This window comes from Mixophyes fleayi, chromosome 2 (genome assembly GCF_038048845.1).
Source record: "Mixophyes fleayi isolate aMixFle1 chromosome 2, aMixFle1.hap1, whole genome shotgun sequence".
Classification (NCBI taxonomy): Eukaryota; Metazoa; Chordata; class Amphibia; order Anura; family Limnodynastidae; genus Mixophyes; species Mixophyes fleayi.
In genome coordinates, this window is record NC_134403.1 from 153,585,156 (window position 1) to 153,609,503 (window position 24,348).

The 24,348-nt window shown below is 37.5% G+C and overlaps 2 protein-coding genes across 2 annotated transcripts in view; one reads left to right on the forward strand and one right to left on the reverse strand.

The window, feature by feature from the left end:
- Window positions 1-24,348, forward strand: part of LOC142141621 (uncharacterized) — a 939,875-nt gene that overhangs the window by 545,349 nt on the left and 370,178 nt on the right. The gene's annotated exons all lie outside the window — the stretch shown is intronic.
- LANCL3 (LanC like family member 3) overlaps window positions 1-24,348 on the reverse strand; it is a 28,966-nt gene that overhangs the window by 1,957 nt on the left and 2,661 nt on the right. The window contains 3 exon segments of the mRNA XM_075198059.1: window positions 354-561; window positions 9,058-9,255; window positions 9,807-9,930. Of these exon segments, the coding sequence (XP_075054160.1) occupies window positions 354-561; window positions 9,058-9,255; window positions 9,807-9,930 (530 nt within the window).

Sequence of the window (24,348 nt, forward strand, 5' to 3'; positions counted from 1 at the left end):
GAAGGAGCTTCTGGAAAGGGGATCAGAGCACTGGGATAGAGAATGTTTTGCACCCAAGTGTCCACATGTATGTCCATGTTCAGATATGTAAGAAAAAAAGTACATAATTTAAAGGTAATAACCTAAATGGACATTGCTAATCATTAACATAGCTGGAATTTAAAGTGGTGAACTCAGTACAGTGATCTACTAATTTTAGTCAAACAAATAAGGTGAGTGAGATCTCTGTTTTTTATGTAGGCTACAATTATACTTAATCTTACTCAATGTAATTTCAATGCTTCACCCCTGCAAAAGCAAAATGTCATGGCATGCCAATAGATAATGCCGACAGATGCTTCTGTGTCACTAACCTCTGTGCTCTGTAGATGTACTTTGAGTTGCCTGTAATTCTGTATAGTAATAGAAATACATAGGCACTGCCTGCAACTCCATGACAGATACCAGGTCCTTTCTTCAACAGGCCCTTCTGCCAGGTCAGTTCTCCACAGCGGATACAGGTGTCCAGAAAGCATGGCTTTCTTGAGAGTAAATATGCTTTTGCAAAAAGGTAAGCAATACCTACAGAGGCACAAGAAAGGATATAATATTTTAGAACTATAAAGGGCTTGTTATGTGCGTATTGTCGCTAACCAATAATGATTGTCGAACCTCGATTTGTGTTTCCAACGCACAAAGATTTATTCGCAATAAGTATAATAATATGCTCAAGCGAAGTAGTAATAAATACAGCCGTTACTTATCGCAGGGGCTCTGGATCCAGTGTGCAGCATTCAATCCTGAAGTCTGGGGACAAGATGTCTGAACACTGGATGTGAAGCTGCTGCTTATATACACAATGAAATACAGTAATACAATGAAGATGGTATAGCTTGCATCTATTGGTCCAGGTCTCAGGAAGGTCCAAGGGGTTGTCAATCATTGGCTAGTTCATCCTAAGGAATCCAAAGGAGGGGGTCATCTCTGCAGGGGGTATGCTCGGCTCTTCCCGCCAAGATTCCTTAGTCTTAAGTAGTTCATAATTCCCTTTTATTCATAACTTGTGTATGCACTCTACGATTCCCTCGCAGAGTGAACCAAACAGAAGGAAATGCTAAGAGGTTTATTATGATACCACACATGATATGATTCCTTCAACCTGTTCCATGTATTTCACTAATATGCATGTAACTCTAATAATAACATATAAATACTACTATATTTCGACATAACTGACTATGTGTTGCAACTACCATTAATGTGTACTATTTTATAAGTATGCGTGTTTGTGCGAATGTATGGTAAAAGACCTATTACTGTTGCTGCCACGTGTAGTGGATGCGCACGCCCTTTCACGCCGTAGCGTGCCCTTGTACGTCGATGCGTACCGTACGCATCTTTTCAGACAAAGACAACCAAGTTTGCTCGACTTTAATTGAAATGACTTTATCCAATTTGCTGACTTCGACAGGCTTTATAAGCAGCAGTTTAATACTGTATATAGTTAGCACATGTGAAGACATGAAGATATACCACACTGTGATACATCAGAGAAACTCCTGCTTATAGGGAAAATAACTTCCAATGTTTAGCTTGGCAAATCTAAAAAACGATTCATTACAGACGTTGAGTATTCATAGAATCTTAAAAGAAATCATATACATGTATAAACTTTTTATAAGGTGAGAATGCAATCCTGACCTGTGTCATTGTGTCTCTAACATCAAGGGCCCGTTTCATTAGTGATCTTATCTGCCGTTTTTTGCTTATCTTAAGCAAATCCACTCTGCATGCTCAGAAAAGGGAGATAAGCAAAATCCACTGCGTAAGTGAAAAATTTCTTAAGTTAAGATGAAAATGCATCTTAACTTCACTCTTATCTCCCTGTTTCGTCTTAAAAATAAGCATCTTAACTTTTGCACAAGATAAGATCACTAATGAATCAGGCTCCAAATGAGTAATTGTCCTGCTACCTTATGTAGATGCAAACATACAATTTTTTTGTGGGGTGAGGTTACGTGCATGTTTGTTTCTTTACATATTTGGGGTGCCAGTGAAAAGTCCCAAAATTGAGGCAAAATATAACTTTATTATTGTTGTGGGATAGTTTACATGTGTATTTGCAGGTGTATTGGCACCATAGTACACTGCACTTTGCCTTTTTTTTTGCTTCTGTTTGGAAGTACATTTGAATATAGCACATAATGAGAGGATAATAGCAGAATGCCAAGGTGCCTTCCGTATGATTACCCACGTGTAAATGCTTACAGAATGTATATTAGTGCCGCTGTCTCAATAGCACTAGTACGTTCGGAAGTTGTTCCTAAAAGACAGAGATGGGTAATGAAATAGAAAACAGACATGTCCAGAACACTTGCTATTATAATACCTAGTATTTATTTTGTTGTATCAGAATAAAGTTAATTTATTGTTATGGTTGGCTGGGCATTGGAGCAGTGTAATAAAAATATCTAACACATAGGTATAACAATGAAGCATGTAAGATTTATTGATCTGTATGTAACAATTCATAGTCAGTGTACATGTTAAGGGTAAACAAAATGAAATACCTATGAGAATGTTTTGTCAGGTTGTACAACAAACAGCAATGTATTTTCTCCCGTATTGCCTACCCCAACTAAACTAACTGTCAGCTAATTTATCATGTTGATGTCATCGCATTTACAGGAAAATTGTGTTGATTGGGAAACAAAGCACAGCATGAGAAGGACTAAAAGCCTTATTGCCAGGCTTACCCGTGCATGCTTTTGCAAGAGTGAGCCTGTTCATCATAACAAATCTGCATGGCATTAACAGGGTTAGTAGACTGTAAAAAATAATCTAACAAAAAAAAAGTTTTAAAATGTATAGTACTATTACCTCACCCCATACAATAATAAAAAGACTGCATACTGTATATATGTCATTATTATTTACCATATAAATTATATGTATAAAAACTTTTTGTTAAAAAAACAAAAACAAAAAAGAAACTTTTATTTAACTTGAAATGGAAGCTCAAACTGATTATCCAGTTCCACACATGCAATGCCCCCCCCCCCCCCCCTGCACATGGTCAGCAGAGCAGAACAGGGGCTCAGAGAGATAAGAACTCCTTATCATTCTGCATAGTTTTTGCCATGGCAGATGAGTTTTGATGAAATAATGTTAAATTGTGGTGATCTTCAAACAAATCTAACACTTAATCCCACTGTATGCACAGAACAAAATCCAACACTGCAACAAGTTACAACTAGTTACATCTTTGCAGATCTGACATAGATATCTGATCTATATATACAATAATTTTATATTATACAGTATATAATATTATTATATTAAGTTACTGCTTAAATAAATAGAACTGGGATTGGGGAAGTGTGGGGCTAATTTTGTTTCATTGATCATAAATTAAAACCCTTATTGATTCCACCTAAAGAGACTGCTAAATAGACTTACTATTCTGATTAACTGAAAACAGGGCTATATAGTGTAGTAAGGTTGAAAAAAGGTACAGGTTTATTAAGTTCAACCTTTCATAAATTGCAATTATGTTGATCCAAAGGAAGGCAAATCAAAACCCCTAGTGTGACAGTTGCCAATTTAACCTCACAGGAAGAAAAAAACCCTTCCTGATCCCAAAATGGAAATCAAATAAATTCCTGACAGATACTAGGGATGTGCACCGGCGACTTTTGAGGTCTCGTGTTTTGTGTTTTGGATCCGGATTTTCATTATTTTTGGGGTTCGGATTTGTCTCGCAAAACACTTGACGAAAGGTCTCGGTTCGGATTTAAGGTTTTGGATTCGGATTTTTTTTGGAAAAAACATAAAAAGTTTAAAAATCAAGTTTTTGGGCTTATTTTCACTCCTACGCTATTATTAACCTCAATAACATTCAATAACAAGCATTTCCACTAATTTACAGTGTATTCTGAACACCTCACAATATAGTTATTAGTCCAAAACGATGCAACGAGGTATCTTTCTGGACTGCGTAGAGGAGTGGGTCACCACAATATATATAATAAGAAAACCATCAACTTGTATGATTCGCACCAATAAATGTACCTGGACTGCGTAGAGGAGTGGGTCACCACAATATATATTAAAAACCCTGAACTTGTATGATTCGCAGCAATAAATGTACCTGGACTGCGTAGAGGAGTGGGTCACCACAATATATATTAAAAACCCTGAACTTGTATGATTCGCAGCAATAAATGTACCTGGACTGCGTAGAGGAGTGGGTCACCACAATATATATTAAAAACCCTGAACTTGTATGATTCACAGCAATAAATGTACCTGGACTGCGTAGAGGAGTGGGTCACCACAATATATATTAAAAACCCTGAACTTGTATGATTCGCAGCAATAAATGTACCTGGACTGCGTAGAGGAGTGGGTCACCACAATATATATTAAAAACCCTGAACTTGTATGATTCGCAGCAATAAATGTACCTGGACTGCGTAGAGGAGTGGGTCACCACAATATATATTAAAAACCCTGAACTTGTATGATTCGCACCAATAAATGTACCTGGACTGCGTAGTGTGGTGGCCCCGGTACACAATTTGGTACCGAGGCCACAATATAATTAAAAAACCCTCCACGGGTCAGAATTCCACCAAAAAAGGGTATGGACTGCGTAGTGTGGTGGCCCCGGTACACAATTTGGTACCGAGGCCACAATATAATTAAAAAATTGGGCATCAACTGTCACCGTTGTTTAATATCTGATACACCTAAATATGGACTGCACAGTGGAGTGGCCCCGGTAGTAAATTTGGTGCCGGGGCCACAATACCTCCTCCAACTTCCAAGTGTAGTGTTTATAAAGACAGACAGCGTCGAAGTGTTATTAGTTGACTTTCTTAACCCTAAAATTGTCCCTGTTGCAAATATTCGTGCAATGGACAGTTACTTTTTTATTGAAAGACTCAAGCTTTCAAGTGTAGTGTTTATAAAATATAAACAACAATACAGTAGTTTTAGAGCACGTCAATACCTCTTGTTTTAAATTATGACAGGTCATTTTACTTTTGGTTTAATTTCTTGAATTTGTTTAAATTTGGTTTTACTTTTTGAACATGGCAAACGACTGTTGATTGGTCATATAATGCAAAAAAAAAAGTTCCAAGATGGAATTGTCCTTGGGCCCTCACACCCACCCTTATGTTGTTGAAATAGGACATGCACACTTTAACAAACCAATCATTTCAGCGACAGGGCCTACCAAACAACTTTGGCTGAAATGATTGGTTTGTTTGGGCCCCCACACCAAAAAAGCTATTCATCTCTCCCTGTACAGACTAAACAGGCTCTACTGAGGCAAGATGTCGTCCTCATCCTCAACCTCTGATTCCTCTCCCCCTACAGTGTGTACTTCCTCCTCATCACACATTATCAATTCGTCCCCGCTGGACTCCACAACCACAGGTCCCTCTGTAGTATCTGGAGGGCAGTGCTGTACTTCATTGAGGAATTGATTATTCATTTTTATAAACATAATTTTTTCAACGTTGTGAGGAAGCAACCTCCTTCGCCGCTCACTGACCAGGTTCCCCGCTGCACTAAAAACTCTTTCCGAGTACACACTGAAGGGGGGACAACTCAGTTAAAAAATAGAGCCAGTTTGTACAGGGGCTTCCAAACTGCCTTTTGGAGTTCTACCACGTCACTACCTCTAGTTAATTTAGATTGCAAGGCTTGTAAATATAAATACTTTGAAGATAAAAAAAGCAGGCTGCACAGACTGTGGAGCTAGAAAGTGAAATTAAATGGACCACGTTACTTTGGTGGCTATCTATGCCCCCCCCCCCCCTACACTTGTAGTTGAATATAAATAAAGCAGCCTGCATAGACTGTAGAACTAGAAATTCAAATATACAAAGAAATGGACAAAGGCAGTTTGGTATCTGTCTGCATCAGATCCCCTTTCCACTAGGAGTAAAACAGAAAACTTTTCAGCCGTTATATAATCTAGAATATAAATAGAAATTGAGAAAGGCAATTTGGTATCTGTCTGCATCATAATCATCAACATCCTCCTCAGCGCCAGCTACATCAATATCCTCCTCCCAGTGTACAACATTCACACCTTCATTAGCCAAATCTGTAACTGGACTGTGGGTGATCCTTCCAGCATATGCAGAGGGCGTGCTGCAAATGCTGGATGGAGTCACCTCTTCCCGTACAGTGATGGGAAGGTCAGGGTTCACAACCAACAACACCCTTGGACTCGCCTTGGGGATTTGTGATGTCATCTGTTTAGAAGGCAGAGTTCTTTGCGGTTTTGTTGTTGTTGCTGACAGCATAACTCTCTTAAATTTTTTGTGGGGGGGGGGGAGGAGGGCTTAGATCCTTGGGTGAAGCTGGACCACTAGTCATGAACACGGGCCAGGGCCTAAGCCGTTCTTTGCCACTATGTGTCGTAAATGGCATATTGCCAACTTTACGTTTCTCCTCAGATGATTTTAAGTTTCTCTTTTTGCTACTTTTTGAGAACTTGGGCTTTTTGGATTTTACATGCCCTGTACTAGGAGATTGGGCATCGGGCTTGGAAGACGACCTGGATGGCATTTCATCGTCTATGTCATGACTAGTGGCAGCAGCTTCAGCATTAGGAGGAAGTGGGTCTTGATCTTTCCCTACTTTATCCTCCAAATTTTTGGTCTCCATTATATGTAGCACAAGATACTGCAGAATGTGTGAACTTGGTAATATTGCAGTACCAATGGGCTTATACTGCTGGATTGGCTTTGCAAATTTGGATATGATTATTTTTTTTTTTAATTTTTTATTTTAATTTTTTTTATAACTTTTTTTTTATTTTTTAAAAACTTGGGAATAATGGGGAAATAACTATGCCCTTAGAAGCACAGAGCACAGGACACAGCACCACTGGACTGAACAGGACACAGCACAGGACCCAGCAGCACTACGGAACTCAGCAGGACAGAGCACAGGACACAGCACCACTGGACTGATACTGCAGAATGTGTGAACTTTGTAATATTGCAGTACCACTGGACTTTTACTGCTGAATGTGTGAACTTGGTAATATTGCAGTACCAATGGACTTATACTGCTGGATTGGTTTTGTAAATTTGGTTATAATTATATATTTTTTTTTTAATTTTTAATTTTTTCTTTTTTTTTACTTTTTTTTTATTTTTTAAAAACTTGGGAATAATGGGGAAATAACTATGCCCTTAGAAGCACAGAGCACAGGACACAGCACCACTGGACTGAACAGGACACAGCATAGGACCCAGCAGCACTACGGAACTCAGCAGGACAGAGCACAGGACACAGCACCACTGGACTGATACTGCAGAATGTGTGAACTTTGTAATATTGCAGTACCACTGGACTTTTACTGCTGAATGTGTGAACTTGGTAATATTGCAGTACCAATGGGCTTATACTGCAGGATTGGTTGTGCAAATTTTGTGGTAATTAAAAAAAAATTAAATTAGTTTTTGGTATTTTTTTAAATAACTTTTTTTTATTTTTTTAAACACAGGGGAATATTGGGGAAATAACTATGCCCTTAGAAGCACAGAGCACAGGACACAGCACCACTGGACTGAACAGGACACAGCACAGGACCCAGCAGCACCACTGACCTCAGAAGGACAGAGCACAGCACACAGCACCACTGGACTGATACTGCAGAACACAGCACAGCACAGAACTAAACAGCACAGCACAGAACTAAACAGCACAGCACGAGATCTACCAGGACAGAGGACCACCTAACACACCCTCCCTCTACCCTGATCAATGCCCGAGTGAAGATGGCGGCGACTAGCGGGGAATTTATAGGATCCGAGTATCGCGAGATCCGACAACGGGATTATGAGTCAGAGCCTCAGTTTCAGATTTGAATTTGGCGCCAATACCCGGATCTGTCTCGGATCCGACTCGGATCGGCAACGTTCGGGTGGGCTCGGATTTCAGAAATCCGAGTGCGCTCATCTCTAACAGATACCACGACTTGTAACAGAGGCATCCATCCAATCCATCTTTAAATAATGTAATTATTACATTAGAGAACTCCTACTTATGCTGATGGTGAAAACATCTTTTATCCATTGGGAATTAATGACCGCTTGTCCTCTGTACCCTTGGTATGAAAGAGTTTATTAAACAAATGGACCTCAACTATAATCACATGTATTGATTAGGTCACCTCTAAGGTGCATTTCTGTCAAACAAACCCAGGAGTATATTTACTAAACTGTGGGTTTAAAAAAAATGGAGGTGTTGCCTATAGCAACCAATTAGATTCTAATGAGTAAATGTATTAACTTAAATTAAATTTAAAGAGGCAATGGCTTTAAAGGCAAAACAATGCCTTTAAAGCCATTGCCGCTTTAAATTTTCTCTGCAAGCTCGGCGAATAGCGGCACAAACTGCAAGTTAATATGGCATTGACCCCTAGCTGTCATTTTGTAGAATGTGCTAAATAAATGCTAACTAGAATCTGATTAGTTGCTATAGGCAACATCTCCACGGTTTCAAACCCACAGTTTAGTAAATATACTCCCTAGTGTTTGTAATGCTTCTAATTGAACATATTTCCGTTATAAATGAGATTGCCCACCTCTGAACACTCTACAGTTCTACTATGTCTTACAATGAGGTGACCAAAACTGTACCCCATATTGAAGATGCATTTTAACTAGTGATTACAATCGTTATACTATATTTTAGTAGCACCTTCATTCTAAAAAGATATCTCCACACAAAACAGAAATTTTAGTTTTGGGTGGTTAGGTGAGGTAAGTTGACGAAGGTCCTTGATGATCCTGCAGCAAATTAAGAAATATCCTGCATGAACCATTGGAGACACCACTGGACTTACCGAATCAGGGGACAGCAGGTCAGTGAGCTATATTACATTTTTTAGTTTTGGGCTAAGTTTTGACGAAATATAATAACTAAAATTCCTTTGAATTGATCTGAAGTAAATTGTGTTTTATAGGTGGGTGTGCAACACACTTAATGCTAAGGACACACATAATCACAATCTTACATTATAAAAAAAGAAATCCAGTAACCAACCAGGGGCTCCATGACACCAGTGCACAAGTTCATTTTCTCGCTCGATCATTTCTCCAAGCTCTGGTGGCCAATTGCAGTTTTGTTCCTGATTTACTAGGAAGTCAACACTTTGCCAAACAAGGTCTCGGTCAGTTGGCTGAAGGTAATCTTGGTAGGACAGAAGCATTTGTAGTATAGAAGACAGCCCATGTGCTGCTCCTGCAATATCAGAAATTACACAATCAGGACAGTATACTACTACTTAAAAAAATCCTACATTTCATATAAACAATCGATGACACATTAATGCTATCCAGGTGTGCCGTTGTTTTGGTGGCACCAAATGAAAAGGTAAATAGTAAAGTCAAATGACATAATTTTATAAACAGATAGCCAAGTTGAGAATATCCTGATACGGAAAGAATATTGGATTTTGTCAAACTGTCTGGCCTTGGTTTTTGTATGTAGACTAAACTCTCTGATTTTATCTGTATAGCATTTTTGCATTTGCCAGTAGCGAAATTAAAATTAACCCCTGCAGCCATACGTAAAGAAATGTGGTATTGAGGTCTGTTTTTATTTAAAGCATATATGGAATATCTGAGGTAAGAATGGAATATGTAACAATGCAGTCTTCATGATGCAAAGTAATTTATTGGTGCATTACAATGCAATAAGAAACTGCAGGGACTGGAGCATTAGATTGCCCATTTTGGTAATTTTATTTTTGGGGAAATTATGTTGTGATGCTGATCAGTTGTTTGCCTCACCCAGGTATTCTGTCCCATAGTATGAATACATGAGTGGGAATGTTTTCCTTTTCTTCCTGGAATACTGTTTTCCAGATTCCAGGATAGCATGGCAGATTGACCTGATCTGTGCTGGCGTTAACACCTGTGGAGAAAAAAAATTAAAGGTTTTATTATTCATAGCAATATCGGCAAATAGTTTTGTTATAGTGATAACAAGTTCTTTATCTTTACACCTATTTTGACAATTTAGGTTAGAATGAGTATAATGATTGCACTGAAATAATTTCAACTACACCTATTGCTCTATTTATATAAGAAAAAAAAGAGACATTTATAAAACAAGTTATAAAATAAGTTCGTTTTATGGTTAGAATAAAGTATATTAAAAATATATGAGCAAAATCATTTATTTCCCTGAAAAAGAGAAATCTAATAAACCATTTAGTATCCTAGCTATAAAGTATTTCAATAAGAAAGATTGTTTAACCACACCCAGACCAACCCCAGTCATTATTTATTTTAGAGGCATTTGTAAGACATACAATTATATGAACTATTTAGAATACATTATTAAAATAAATTTGAACCCCAGCTACTGATTTATTTATTGGAGTAAGTCTGGATCAACTGAAAATGTAAAAAAAAAAAAACTATACCCATTTCACATATATTGTACAGGTGATTGATGAGTGGGTGGAGTACATGGACACATGGCTTATTGTTCCCAAAATGTTAACTTTCTTTAAATTTACACAGTATAAACACTGTATTGTTACTGTGAATCTTTGAATTAAGTGCATTTTGGGGTTATCAAGTATTTGTTCATTTTTATATATATTTCAGTATTTTGACATTTTGGGGTGATAACTGACATTGAGCCTGATTCATTAAGTAAAGTTAAGTAAAAAATTGAGTAAGTAGTCTCCTGGACAAAACCATGTTACAATGCAAGAGGTGCAAATTAGTTTTCTATTTTGCACATAAGTTAAATACTGTCTATTTTTTCATGTAGCACACAAATACTTGATAGCTTATTTGTACACTGAAATTTAAAGTTAATATTTGTGTGCTACATGAAAAATAGGCAGTATTTAACTTATGTGCATAGAAAACTAATTTGCACCTCTTGCATTGTAACATGGTTTTGTCCAGGAGACTACTTACTCAATTTTTTACTTAACTTCCCTTAATGAATCAGGCCCATTGTGTTTAAGTTAACATTCCTACAGTAGCACTTAGGACATGCTCTGACAATACACTTGCACAGAGACATGTACATGTTTCTATGGCAAATATGGCTAAATCTGTCCACTGCTCCAATCTATTTTGATAATATTCCAATGCAAAATAATCTGGTGCAAGTGCAATAGGGCAATTAATTTAGCATATCCGTTGTTGAGCAACCCCACCCTGCACCCATTTGTCGTGTTTAATGAAGAATAGAGCTATTTCTAAAATACCAAATTATCTATCACACTTGAAATAAAACATATTTTCTGAATACTTTACAACTTTCTCACCAGCTGAAGAAAGGCATTTACTACAATTATTACTTGATTCACAAATGGTAGAAGGGAGAAAAGGGAAAGGGAAAGAATGTCAACCACACCAGTTATTTGTGTTATTTAAATTAGTTCCATTTTTTCCCTTATGGACCAACACTATAAATGTAATATATCTTATAGGAAAGGTGCTATCCTTATGAGTCTAAAGGCCAGAACTATTCTCTAACTATTATGTTTTCCTTTAAAAAGCAAGTAGTAAAACACGCGTTGGCATAGCCATAGTCCTGTGAATGTCTGAATAATAACGATCATCAAGCCAATTAGTAAAATACTTTAGTATCCAGCTATCTTTTTTATGGGTTGAACTGCAATCTTATTAGCAAGACAGGGAAACTTACAGATATGGATAGAGGCCCCACGCACAAGTTAGTAATTTTTGCTTGAAACACATTCATAGTGTGAATGAATGATGAGAGAGATGAGCTATTACTCCGTTATTTAACATTTTGACTCTCTATAAGAAAGGTAACTTATTTATACTCAAATATCCTAATTATTAAATACTGAGGAAACACCTATATACAAATAAGGAACCAGCTACCAACAATTATATCAGGCAAATCAAGGGGAACTGGATAAATAGGTACAGTAATGGAGCTGTGGTTCCACTCTGAAAATGTAATACAGGTTAGTAACACTGAAAGACAAAGGTATCAAATAGTAAATTACTGATACTTTAAATACACTGCAGTGCTATTATACCAGATAACATAATTCTATTTCCCTCATTTGATGAATGAAGCTAACTATTTAACACAAGGAATGCATTTCAAACATATACAATATAATTAAGATGTCTATAATAAATGTGAAGGATATCTAACCATACGTTATAGAATCCTAATTATAACGCTCTCATATGAAAACATACACAGAAACGACTACTCCATCATGCACTACAGATAATTTTAAAATTATTTATAGTGTAATATCCAGACAAGAGCATATTAACTGACAATAGGAATATATATGAAATGTCTTAAGTAATTTACTAATTATATGAAACCTTCTGATTATGTTCCGTTGAGATTCTAATAGTGGTCATTATAATCAAATAAGTAGGATAAGTTATGATTCAGTAAGTAATAATAGATACTAACTAAGTACTTTGCAGTGCAATATCAGGCATAAGAAAATTCACAAAGATTTTGGAAAATTTTAAAACACTTACTAATTTGTTCTGATCACTTATAACCTTATTTTCTATCTATTTTTATATTTTGCTGAACAACAATGGAACTTATTTTTAAAAAGTTATAAATTAAATGTTATATTTTAAAATGATACCTCCTTTGCGCATTCTAATGGAATGACATCTTTTGTCAACATGAATCTTTCTTGCAAGTACAATACAGTAAATAATACTAAATTGAACCCATTACTCATCGTGGTATTTGTACAGGAAGATCGAGCGGGGAACTGGTTACACTTTCATTGCGTTTTCTATGGCAATTTCTGTTGCTATTATTCTTTCTGTAAATATTACTGTGATTGTTCAGTGGTGTTTTTTAATTGACACCATAATCAGTTTTGTTGGAATTTGATCTGGTTTGTTGAGGATATTCATACAAATTTTGGACAAATCGTTTCACTAGTCAAGGCTTCCTCAGTATATTTGCTTGTGAGCACTGAGGATGTTTGCACAAGATACTAAAGACTTATCACGTATCACATGTCTACCGTCCTTTTCTATGTGAGGTTTACTTGTGACACCTTGTTATGTTACAATTGTTGGATTATGTGTTCGCAAAGTAGAGGCTCCACAAACTTTATACCATCGCAAACTTAATGATATTTGGTGAACATATGCAGTTATAAAAGCGGAGCTTAGCGAAAGTTGTCAGTTATTTGAACACAAGCAGAATGTGTTTTATGTATATATACACAATGTATATGACCCATTAATGAAGCTGCTACATATTGCATCTATGATATGAAAAGATTATACTTTTGTCTTATCTATACATGGATGTAGATTACTATACCTCCCAACTTTCCTATTTAGTTTAAACAGTCCCAACGTGAGGGTACCAGAGGTAGGTCTTGAGGCATTGCAGACATGGCCACTTGCCTTGTGTAGAGTGGTCTCACCCCTTCTTGTGGCAGGTTATCAATTGTTGGTTCATTTATAAAGCACCGTTTTGACATTTTTGAGTGACAAAAAGGAATTTACTAATACACAAATTTTTTTTGCAAGTACAATACAGAACCCTCATCCGTGCAGGGGAGGGCTTGCAAATTTTAGGCCTGTGGACAAGACTCGACTCAGCAGCCTATTAGGAATGTTTTTAAAGGAAAAAAAATGCAGGTGTCCCAGTGACCCAGCCCAAGGTAGCCCACTATGGGACCGGCCTGGGGGGCAGATGCCCCCTGACCCCCAGCCCAGCCTGGCCCTGTGGTATTGGTTTGATAAAGCCCACCATTTAATTAAGGATATCTTAAAGTCGGGAGTTACGCAATATTGTTCCAAAATAGCAAAACAGATGACCAAATTTTATTTCCTTTAAAATCTACAAATAGAGAGACTGTCATAACAGTCATTGTCACCAGATGACTTGTGTTTCCTGACTTTGATCATGGGGTTACTGTTTAAATCTTGTATTAGCATTTGTAAATATTTTATATTCAGTTTCAGCAGCTGAGCGGAGTTTAATCACATCTGAGTTCCTGCTTCTTATCTGTATAAAACATAAATGGAATAGTTATAAAATACATTTTTTGTTTACCCAATCAAAGAATAGTCATTATTAGGCAGAGGTTAATTCTGGGGTGATGTATTAATTTAGACTTTTAGTGTATGGATTAACATATATGATGATAACTTTTACTTTTGTTTTTTTTTTTTAGTTTGTACCAAAGTGGAACAAATCTGCTGAAGTCTTGGCTGCTGCATAGAAATAGCAGTCAAAATATTATAGCCTCCCTCGTTCCACCCGATTGTGGATTGCCTGTTTATCTGGGAGTACTGCTGAAAAACTTTACTGGCTGGTAATAGGAAAACAGTATGATCTCAAGCAGAATCTAGATCCCAAATTCTAGTTTGCAACTAATGGCCGGCTTATGCACACACATCTACTGGGCAGCAGGATGTACAATGCTAATCAAAGTATAAAGCAGTACTATAAGTACACTTATTATTTGAAAGTTTTACTGTCAATATGTGAGCTCACGCTTCAGTCTAGCATTACAGCAACTAGTGTACTGTTAGGTGCAGCAACAAGTAAAGTTGGACTTTTATTATCCAGCCCACCCCCAGAATAATTTATAGTAGACTGTCACTTTAAATTATGACCTATTGCAGCAAAACAGGATATTGGTACAGGAACTCATTTGGTTGATAATTCTAAACTCTAGTTATAATGTGCTAGCAGAGGAAGCACTTGCCTAAATGATATTTAGATGGATTACCTTTAACTTATTTTAAATTGTGATTAAGAGTGCATACCTCCGAAAAGACCCAATTTTGGTGGGAATGTTCTGATTTGTTGAACGCAAAAGGAATGCTGGTGGGGCTTTATCAGAAAGTAGGCGTGGTTGGAAGGTATGACAGTGGAAACTGCTTAGTTTACAGGTTTGGTATGTATTGTTAACAGTTTACTGCAGCTTGATTAGGCTTACCATTACAGACTGTTGTAGTGCTGGGACACAGTGCGAGTGCAAGCTGGAATCTCTCTACAGGAACATAGTGGGCTTGATTCAAGCAACTTACACATAAGTTGCCTTTGAAAAAAAATAGAACAAAACTTGTGTGTAGGTCTGAACGTATTCAAATCAAATCGTATCTCAAGATACGTTTCTATTTGAATCTGGGTTTACGCACACTCTGGCTAAAGAGTACTTGCCGTACATAGACATATAGAACAGACTGCAGTATACGAACAAGCGTAAGTACAATAAAAGGTCACATCATTAATCTGAAATTTCATTACTATTTAACAGATTAACAATCGTCCCTACATATTAGTTAGTTGTGTCTCAATGGTCTATGGATCACTATAATATTGGCATAAAACTTACATTGAATCTTTGCTGATAAATGAACATAGTTGGACACTGAAATTCGCCCACTGTTAGGATGGTTGTTTCAAACCTGCCCCGAATAATGTAAGTTTAAAAAACATTTTTGAGACTTATTGATGATTAAGTGATGCCACTGGGTCAGAAGGAGGTGAAGTTGTTTGATAACTTGTCTAGAGATCCCTTATGGCTAATGATGAGATAGCTATATGCCTGGCTGACAAAGGGGAACTGTTGCTCTCCAAGATTATGAAGAGCATGATCAGGAAATGAAAAGACAGCTATCAGATGTAGACACCTACCTTAAGGTTGACAAGAATCCTTTGTTTATGGTGGAAAAAAAATGTTGATGTCTCATTAAAAATGGGTGGTTTGATGAAGTGATTGGTGGTTTTCTCACTACTGAATATCCAATGTGCCCTATTACTTACACATTACACATTATGTAAATAAGACTATGATAAAACCTATGTCAGCAAGTGATTTTTCTTGGTTTCTTTATTTTTATTTTGCAACTGATAGTGAGGAAGAATTTTAGTCATCTTAAAGATAGTTCCGATTTTTTTAAAACATTAAATGTGCTGGATAAGATTCCTGAACATGGCTTGTTAGTCACACTGGATGCCTGCTCCATTTACACTATCATCCCTCATGATGATGGTGTAGAGGCAGTGAGAAAACCCCTGATTAAAAGACCATATGATGGATCTCCCATAGGCTTTATGATTGAGCTCTTGAAAATGGTATTGGAGTACAATCACTTATATGCATACTATATGCAGACTGCAGGGACCTCGCTGGGTTTGAATTTAGCACCATCTTCTGCTAATATTTTTATGCACAAATATAAGAGGATGACAATCCTACCAAAATACTCTACTTGTACTCTGCGTTATAGACGCTTTATAGATGATGTGTGCTTGATGTAAAATGGCACTGAGTTAGGATTTAATGATATGATCAATGATCTAAACAGTTTGGATAATTCTGTAAGATTCACTTCTCATATAAAGAAGATAAGAAAATACTTTTTGGATGTATCGATTTACAGAGATGTTAACAAGTTACTCAAAACTCTATACCATGAAACCACTGATCGGAATTCTTTACTATTCTTGACTAATCATTATAATTCAGTCATAAAAAACAAATTACCAGTCTCTCAATATGTATGTGTTCTGAGAAGCAATTTGGAGACCAAACTGACTGAAAAATAAATAGCTGAAATCACTATGCGGTTCCTAGAAAGTGGCTATTCCAGGAGTAATGTCGAGAGGTGCCTCACCAGCACAGTGTGCAACTGGAGGACTGAGATCCCAGTCAACTGGGTTGTTCTGGGCACCTGGTTTGATACCAAGGCCAACAGAGCTAAAAGAGCCATTATCAAACACTGGTCTTTGATTACTACTGACCTTTAAGCAGTTAAACGGTTGGAGGGGAAATGCTCCCTAGTACGTCACAGAAGGGGACTGAACCTGAAAGAGTTATTACAGATGTACAGACTGCACAGCCTGAGAGATAGACCTGAGAGATACTGACAGGTAGTAGCTTTTCACATTTATACAATGGTAAGAAAATTATTGTTTGTTATCGATTGACTTGCAGCATGGATTACATCATCTATTTTTTGACATGCCCCTGTGGCTTTATTTATATTGGAAAGACTATTCAATCGTTTCGAAAGTCGTCTATTCGATTGGCTCATAGAAGTGGAGAACTGATATGCCTGCCTGATAGGCCTGTAGCCAAACATTTTATTGAGAAGTGACACCAAATCACTCACTCAAATGCACGGGGACTGATTGGGTGCCTAACCTGCCAAGTGAAGGGGATAGAGGACTGACTTTATTGAAAAAGAATGCCCATTGGATTCATACGCTTGGCACTGTGGACCCTCAAGGGCTTCATGAATCTAAGCATTTGTCTATGTTCTTGAGATAAAAGGCTTCTATGTTAGGGCAGATTGGAATGTACAGTAACACTGTCCATTGGTTTAAATTAGAATGATGTAACATCAATTTTCTGCAAAGTTTCTGTATTTGTTTAGATGTTGTTCCTTATAAAATAATGTCTCTTGTATGAATTACATTGTGATATGTTTTGGTGGTGGTGTGAATTTGTTGTTAAGTCTGATTGGACTTTACATCATCCAGCTACAACTAGCCAGGAAGAGTGGATAATGCACTTTAGATAAAAGCATGGTGGTGTGCAAATATTGAGGTACGAATGATTTTAAATGTTAGGAAAGGTGGTTGGTTACCTGTAGGAATTGCTAAATCACTATGATTGGACTATAAGAGCTGATATGTAATCGTTGTGGTAATTTAAAATAAAATACTGTATTGTTGCTTTAATAATATGTGCTTTGCTTGTACTGTTGATTAATGATAGAATCTATGGAATGCACTTATTAATGCAGTATATGCAGAGCACTACTTGGAATCAATAGATAGCCAAGATAATGGAGCTTGTCTAATTGATATATACACTGGTGTGCAAAGATTCAGACTCACTTGGTTTTTGAAAACAATGATACTTTTTTTTATCATGGTACCATTAAAGTGATTTCAAATTATAGTTAATACATTGACATTGTCATAACTATTTTTATTTCATATAACTATCCTATTAATCAAACTGTACATTCATCAAAGAATTCTCCATTTGCAGCGCAAGGATCTAAGAGACTTTGACAAAACCCAAATTTCATCAAAAAGACTCGGTGACTTCATGGATAATCTCGATCTCTGGATCTTCCAATACTTGTGACATATGGACATAGGAGTGTAATACCGTTTTATTGCCAGAACAAAAACATAAAATGTGCACTAATAGGCTTAACATATAGCAGATAAACAGCTTTCTCACATCTAGATGTCCTAAACACTCATACCGGATATTCTCCAAAGTGGCACAGGTAGAGAGAGTACAAGACGACAACCCTGGGTAATGTACTCCTTTTGCCAACACAGGAGATTCGGTGTGAAGATGACAGACACCCTATTCTACCAACGAGTTTCGGCTCTGAAAATGGAGTCTGTATCAAGGTATAGGGGTGTAAGGTCCAAGCCGGTGATTTTATAGTGCGTCAAATATTTTCAGCTGGATCATTTGCATTCCAATTGAAGACGAGGCTTGGCAAACAATTCCACTGAGCATGCACGGTGGATCCAAACAAGGCTTGTTTACAAACCCAGGAGTCACAATCTCACAGACGCTGGTATATATATATATATATATATATATATATATATAACAGATCAGTAATGAATGAAGCTTCCATCCTCATTGGAATACATAAAACAAAAAGGCAACATTATACATCAGAAATCCAAAGGATAAGAACATCTGTAGACACATAAAAAAGTTTAAATACTTATATAAAAAAATAATAAACTATAATAAAATCACAAAAACAACTTCAGTTCAAAGTCAGTGTTGAGACCAATATTCATATGAAAGCTTATGCTCATATCTTCAAGAAAACTACACACAAAATATAGTTTCATTTAAAACGTGTTTCAATATTAGCATTCTAATTGTAAAACTTATGTATATATTATAAAACAGTAAACAGTGTAACAATATTTTACAAAAAGTATAATTTGTTGCAATACATTACATTTATTGCCTGTTATATAAATATACAAGCCATTGTGTCTGTGTAAGTGTATGCGTGAGTCAAGCTTTACCTATTGTCTAAAGGTGTGTGAATGTGTGTGTGTGGAGGGGGGGGGAGGGAGGAGACCTGTGTGGGGGGGAGGACTCACAGGCAAGACTTCTTCTCACATGTATATGGTTATTTTAACAAATGAACCCTGTTATTCCTACACAGCCCTGGTATTGCACTTTTGATTAAATTATTTGACTTCTTCAAAGTAATTGTAATTTCTAAAACTACAAACATGTGCCTCCTGCATTGCAAATGCTGTGTGTACCTCTTTTTTCACAACTCTGATGATTTTATGCAAGGTGAATGGATTTCACAAATAAAAAATGCATTAATTGCAGAGGTGTTACATTTTGAATCTTATGATGGGAGGAGCTGTACAGATTCATAAGAAATCACAGCGAAGGGGGAGGGGGGAGAGGTTATAAGTGGCCAGAATCACTACTCTAGACCATACTTACCGACGTCCGGGAGAGGGGCGTGACTATTGGGCGGGAGGGGGCGGGGTGCCTAGAATATAAACATTTTGGCCCTGCCCCCACGAGTAAAATGCAGTTTTGTCGCGGGGGCGGGGCCAAAATGACGCGATTCTCGGTGAGTCGCGTCATTTTGACAAGGGAGTCCCGGGATCCGGGAGAAATGCCAGCTCTCGCGGGAGCCCGGGAGACTGACCCGAATTTCAGGGGGTCTCCCGGACTTTTCCAGGAGAGTTGGCAAGTATGCTCTAGACCAAACTTACAGATTAAAGTATGAAGGTAAACTGCTGCACTACCATTTCTAACATTGTACAAGCACTATACTATATTAGCCATCAGGCAATATTTATTTAATTGTGTTCCAGAACACCAGGTTCTGTATTGCAAACTGGCTATCATGTTATGGGTTTTGTATTGAAACATTAATATACCCTCTGAATGGGTTATGGGCTAAATTGCTAAAAATACATGTGGGATATGTTCTAAGGGTCTGATTCTAACACTCACTATTAATATTAATATAAATTTAATTATTTATTAGCTTGTGTTTTTTTTAGCTATTCCCCCATACTAAGGACAGTAAAGGATGTAGATCCCAGAACCATGTCACAAAAATATACTACTTATGCCTAGGGTTAGGGTTATTTTATGTTTTTATATTTTGGAACACTTATTTAAAATGGCTTTCTACTCTGACTTAATTCCTAGCTTAAAAACTATACTAAATTTTGTCAGTGGTATGGGCTGGGGATATGGGATAAAACAGCGAGGGATGAGGTAGGAGGCACATTGTTGTTGGAGATATTCATAGAAGCAGAATGATATACTATGTGCAACCTTGGACTTAGATTCCACATAGTATATCATTCTGCTTCTATGAATATCTTCTATCTCTGCAATCATGGACAAATGTAATTACTTAAAAGCTTTTTAAGAACATTAAAGTGGCATACCAAGCAGTCTAGTTTGCACCAACTAAGCTACTTAGTGATTAAATGTCAAAGTATAGAAATCTACACAGTCAACGGTATTTATTTACAAGTGGTGACAAATTGTGATAGCTTATCATGAGATTCAGTTTTTTTGGTATTGAAAATATTTCTGTTATTAAAAATATATCCCAACTTTCTGTTTACCAGTTAATAAATATACATATATTTTTAAATTATGCATTTATATCAATTGGGACAATGAATTGTGTGCAGTATAACTTATCTTCCCTGTGTGATTTTATTTCAGAACTATGCTATCTATAATTGATTAATTTTAAATGTTTAAAATGCAAGGAAGGTGTGTGTGTGTATGTGTGTATAGCATACATATATATATATATATATATATATATATATATATATATATATATATATATATATATATACACATTAATGTGTGTGTATAATTTAGATATTTATGCATCTATGTAAAATTTTGAAGGAGAGGTGAACAATTACCACTTTGATCCTGTCACCATTGAAATTAAAAATACATTCCTGCATTCCAACCTGTTGTCACCAATCATCCAAGACATATATTTGTACATATATGACAGCATGGAGAGAGTAATCACAAATTGAGAAATTAACTCAGTTTAAGAAACATTAGATGAAGGCCTGATGAGAATCATATATTTACAAATTGACAAATTAATTCAGTGTTGCAGTACATTTGGAGAAAACGGCAATAAATGGAAAATGTATAAAACATCCATCTCTTTCATACATACCCCTAATGCCACCTTCACTCAGCAGTTCACCTCTTTCATTTTACTTTATAAATTTCTCACACTTACATAAACAACATTTATCTTGCACTGCTTTTATGTTATGAAATACCCAATACTACCAGACTGTCACTCACCGGACCGTGAGTGCCTCTGCGCTGGTGCGTGGCTCCCTAGCCTTCCTGCGGCACCTATCCTGAACCGCGGCCGTCCGCCATCCTGATGGTCTGCGCATGCGCAGCTCCCAAGAACTCTTGTGACTGTTGCTTTTAATCCAAATTGGTTGATCAGGCAACTCCCTATTTAAGGCACCTGTGTGCATTACCTCATTGCCTGATCTTGGAGTCTCATTCCCTGTGAGTCTCTGAAGGTGTTCCCTGTGTTCTACTAGTGTCTTCAGTTTCCTCCTGATTCCTGATCTACTTATCGCTGGTTTCCATACCCGCTACTATCTCCTGTGTACTACTAGTGTCTTCAGTTCCTGTGGATTCCCTGTGCTACTCATCGCTGGTTTCCATACCTGCTACAGTCTCCTGTTTCCTGCCTGTGTCCTCAGCTGGACTCTGATTACCGGATCTACTTACCTGTGGTTCCTACACTCATCTCTGCCGTCCAGCGTCTCTGCAGTTCCTGCATCTCCCTGTGGACAGACTGTTCTACTGAATAGCGGTATGCCTATCTGTTATTGACTTTCTCCGTTTACTCTGCATATCCGCTAGGACAAGTTTCCACGCTCAGCAGCGGTATCCATACCTGCTATAGACTGTTATTGTTACGCTGCATACCTGTTTGGAATTAACCGTACTACTCAGTCGTTATATGCATAACTGTGATTGACTATCCATTATTGGCCTGCATATCTGTGCTGAGCAAGTCTCTACCAAGCAGCGCCACACATACCGTAATATAGACTTTGTTGGATACGCTGCATACCTATTGGGATCAAGTTCCTCTGTGCTCTCAGTGTCTGCATCCTATTATCTTTGTATGCTTCCACTCATCAACACTTGTACACATCCTCACCTATTAAGCAGTGGTACAACTTGCTATAAGCAGACCACTGACTTCCCCGCTACCTACCTGCACCTGGACAAGTCTTCTCACCATAAGCAGTGGTACAACTTGCTATATGCAGACCACTGACTTCCCCGCTACCTACCTGCACCTGGACAAGTCTTCTCACCATAAGCAGTGGTACAACTTGCTATATGCAGACCACTGACTTCCCCGCTACCTACCTGCACCTGGACAAATCTCTTCACCATAAGCTGTGGTACAACTTGCTGTACGCAGAACACTGACTTCCCTGCTACCTCCCTACATCTACTCACGTCCATCCTGATCTCAGTGTTCAAATCTGCCTTTCCACTATATCAGCTAGAGGCTGATTCATTGACAAAAGATTGCTGCAAGTCACTGACTTTCCTATTATTTACTGGCATTCTCTCTCCATCTGCTGTGATATCTGTTCCGCTAGTCACCCTGCTACCAGAGGACCGTTGTGTGAACTTCACGACTCTGGTAAGCCCAGTCATCTGGTGAAATCCTGGGCAAGACTCCTAGTGCCCGTGACACAGACACTTGCCCGATATCCGAGTCTTCAAGTGTTCCTTTAAATCTCATCTCTCCCTAAAAATTTTAACAACTTAGTATGATCTCCACCTCACTTGACACAATTATTATTATAGTCATACCAGCAAGTCACATAGTAGTTCCATGTATTGATTTGGATTTAATTATGTAATGATAATCTTACTTACATTTTCTTTTTCAGGAGCAGGGACTTATCCTCTTGTTGGACCATAGCTTTAATAACTATATTTTTCAATAAAACAGTATTTGATAAAAAAAAAAAAGAAAGGAAGGAAACATCTGGGTAACTGAGGGACACCAAGCATATTGATGCAAGGGCTTCCACACAGATATAGCTTGTGTGTTAATTAAGCAAAGAACATCCTAGCATGGTCAGGGTCATGTATAGAAATACCTGCTTGACCTGGTTGCCTATAAATATGGATATCATGACTACAAGAGGAGACCGTAGTGAATTTGAAAGAAGATGGATTGTTGAGGCACACCGGCTAAAAATTGGTGGTGAATGCCCGCTTCTTCTATTGATAATGCTTTCTATAATCATGGATAGTATGGCTGCAAGAAGAGACCATAATAGCTCTGAAAGACGAGATGGACACATTTGGCAGGAACTTCAGTGACCAAGACAGCTCAACTTGCTAGTAAGGGTCTAAGATGCTGTCAGCACAGAACTCTGAGTGAAATCATCATCAACAAAGTGCAACAGTGGTCAGAATCACATACCCCAAGATTGGGTTATACATGCATTAAGACAAAGCAGTCAAGTAACTACATATTAATTGTCTACAAATTTCAAAATGTGGTGCGAGCAGCCAGTTCAATCAGAAATATTACGACAAGAAGCCCGCAAAGTTGGGTTGCAGCGTATCAACTGCTCAGCATAACTAGCAATGCACCTTTGTGAGTTCTGTGGTGCAAAGAGCACAGGTATATGGCTATCAAGCAGTGGAAGTCATGTGGTCAAATGACTCATCCTTTACCACTTTCTTGACAAATAGATGAATATTCTATAGCACTGAGTGCTTGATGGGTTCTAGTGATTCCATAATGTTGCAGTGTTCATTTTCCTGGCATAATTTGTGTGCAGTCATTACTTTACATGGCAAGGTCAATGATAATTGCTGCTTAACTGTACTGAGCGATCATCCCATCTTGATGCACTTCTTCCTGATTGGAGGGGGTATATTCCAGGATAACAGTGCCCCAACCGCTGGACATGTGTGATCGCCCAATCTTTAATGAGTATGACACTGATGTTATCCTTAAGTCATGGTCTTCTCAGTCACCAGATCTGAGCACAAATTAATATGTATGTGATATTCTGGAATAACACCTAAGATAGCGTTTTGCACCACCATAAACCAGGCATCAACTGAGTGACTGCGTTGAGGAAGATTGGTGCTGAATATTCCCTGCACAATTCCAGACAATGTTAGTCTGAATGCCTGGAACATACAGTCCATAACATTTCCATGTTTTGTCCACTACCATGTATATATAATCAATTTACCCTTATGTA